The 2,625-nt window shown below is 56.2% G+C and overlaps 1 protein-coding gene across 1 annotated transcript; it reads left to right on the top strand.

The window, feature by feature from the left end:
• The first annotated feature begins 616 nt into the window (after positions 1-616).
• On the top strand, positions 617-1,711 carry FAM110C (family with sequence similarity 110 member C). Its single transcript, XM_058021511.1, has one exon. The coding sequence runs from the start codon at positions 617-619 to the stop codon at positions 1,709-1,711; it is 1,095 nt and encodes a 364-aa protein (XP_057877494.1).
• The last annotated feature ends 914 nt before the right edge of the window (positions 1,712-2,625 follow it).

Genomic DNA, 2,625 nt, shown 5'->3' on the forward strand with positions numbered 1-2,625 from the left:
GCTCTGCCGCTGTGCTCCGGAAGCCCGTCCCGTCCGTTCCCGATCATTCCCAGGTTTGCCGCTGGAGCGCAGCCCCCGGGCAGTGAAACCCGCGGGGGGAACGCACCGCGTAAGGGCCGCGAAAGGAGCGGGGCCAGGTGGTGCTCCCCAAGGGGAAGATGCGCTGGGTGTGCCGGGTCAGCCCTCAAGCAGTTCCCAGGCGGCGGCCCGGGACAGGTTCTGAGGGGAGCCCTCAAACCCCCCCAAGTGCCTCGGGGTCGGACACTCCGTCTCCAGCCCGCGGAGCCCCGGCCGACCCAGCTCCGCGGGAGGCGGCGAGGGCCGGGCCGCTGTCCCCCGAGGGCGGCTCCTGCCTCCTTCACCCGTTCCCTCCCTCCGTCCGTCCCCGCCTTCCTGCCGGCCGGGATTGGCTATGCCCGCCGGCGGGCGGGCGGGACACGCGGCGCCCCGACGGAGCGGGGAGCGGGGCCCTGGGAGCGCGGTGCCGCCGCCTGCGCGCCCGGGCTGTCCTACACCGCGATTTTCCTTTTTTCCCCTTTTTTAAAATTTTTAAAACATTTTCTTATCCCACTTCTCTCGTGGGACTGGAAGCAGGATCCGCGTCCCTGAAATTGCTATGCCAGCTGAACTCTCCCGGGCCGTGGGAATGCACGCCATCTCCGACCTGCACTCCTCCCTCCCCCTGCGGCTCCTCAACAAGGGGCCCGAGTACCTCCGCAGGCAGCTGGAGGCCGGCAAGCCGGGCAGGAAAAGTGCCGTGGAGAGACTGGCCGCCGACAAGGCCAAGTACGTGAAGAGCCAGCAGGTCATCGGCAGCAGGCAGGACCCCGTCATCGCGCTCAGCTCAGCCTCGGAGAGCAGCAGCGAGACCTGCTCCGTGGAGAGCAGGGCGGCGAGCCGGGAGCCGGGCAGAGGCGCGGGCGCGAAGCCCCGGGAGCCGGGCACGGCCGGGAGCTCCTGCCGGCCCCCCCTGCAGCACGGCCCCCCCATCGCCAGGCGCAGCACCAAGAGGCAGATGCGGCCCGATTCCCTGGTGATCTACCGCCAGAAATGTGAGCTCGGCAGGGGTCAAAGCCAGGACAGCTCACGGGGGAATTTGGTGAGGAGGATCTTCAATGGGTCCATAAAGGAGAAGCAGTTGGCTTCCCCTGCGTTGCCCAGAGTCATGGAGGACATCGCAGCCACCGAGAGCAGCGAGCCTCTCTCAGCAAAAGATGGTGACCGTGAGCCAAGCGACCATGGAGCGGTGCAGACTATCCCTGTTAGCACTGAAGGGGCAGGGGTATGTACAAAAGAGCATGAGAGACCCTCACAACTGAGTACACCTCCTGAAGAGATCAAGGAGGTGAAGAGGAGAGGTCTCCATCGCTCCCAGTCGGACATCAGCTCTCGCTACTCCAAGTCCTTCGCTGAGTTTGAAACATTTTTCAAGTACTGTGGCTTGGAGCAGGAGGTCATTGAGGATCTTGGGCGAGAGAACTTCTCTGTGGTGTCTGACAATGTCTCCTTCAAGGTGCGCAGCATCAGCGTGGCCACGTCGGAGAGCGAGTTCACGCGGCACAGCGGGGACGAGGGGCTGCTGGAGGACGAGCTCACGGAGCAGGTCCCCAGCAGCACCTCCGTGATTGAGCGCAACGCTCGGATAATCAAATGGCTGTACACGTGTAAGAAAGCCAAGGAGACCAATAATGTGATCCAGGAACTGGCGTGATGGCTTCATCCAGCTTGCGTTGGAGCCTGGTGAGCTCAAGGTGTGTGCAGAGCCTCGCCCTGGCAATTTGCGTTTCTCTTTCCTTTTTAGAGAGCTGTTAACTTCTCATGGTTTATATTAGTGTTTTCAGGAAGGGCTGAAGGAAAATGTGTTTTGTTTACCACATGTTCCAGGTATGGCTTTTTTGCAAAGCAGAAATCTGCGTTATTACAAAAACCAAAATACAAACAAGTAAATGTTTGCAGCTTGCCAGGTTTAGATCAGACCTCCCACAGGAAATTAGAGTCAGTGTCTGTGAAGGATGCCTGCACTTTGCTGATTCCTGCTTTGCAAGTATCTTATTTCTTCTAATTTCTGCTAGATTAAATGCTAGGAAAAAGCCTTAGAAATATATTCAACCTTTAGTTACAGTTATTTGGATAACAGACTGAAGAGTCTACTACTAATTAGGAGTACCCTGTTATTTATACTGTACTGCTGAAACTATTACTCATCAGGAGTGCACTGTATTTACACTACACTGCTACAGTTTTCCCCTTTACTTCAGTCTCTCTCCTTCTCCTTACACATAGGCACCCCCAAGTATCAGAAAAGCAAAAGTGAATCAGTGCCCTGCTATGAATCTTATTTCCTCTATGGCTTCCTGTTGGGACTGTAAAAGTTTGTTCTAGGTGATCTCATAGCATTTGACAGAGTTTGGGTGTTCTCTGCAGTGGGTTTTGTTGTGCGGTTTGGTTCTGGTAGCTGGGAGTGGGTTGTGGGTTTGCCTTGGTTGGAGGGGTGCTCCAGTGTTTTAAGCTAAAGAAAATTAACACAAAATTTTGGATCTAGGCTTAGAAATCAATTACTTCACAGACAGAAACATAACAAATTTAGCTCTGGTAAAAGCCAGTGTCCTGGGTTTAATAAAAGCG

This window comes from Melospiza georgiana, chromosome 3 (assembly GCF_028018845.1).
Source record: "Melospiza georgiana isolate bMelGeo1 chromosome 3, bMelGeo1.pri, whole genome shotgun sequence".
NCBI lineage: Eukaryota > Metazoa > Chordata > Aves > Passeriformes > Passerellidae > Melospiza > Melospiza georgiana.

Excerpts from the sequence above, each read along its gene's own strand:
- FAM110C (XM_058021511.1), top strand. The coding sequence starts at position 617 with ATGCCAGCTGAACTCTCCCGGGCCGTGGGAATGCACGCCATCTCCGAC.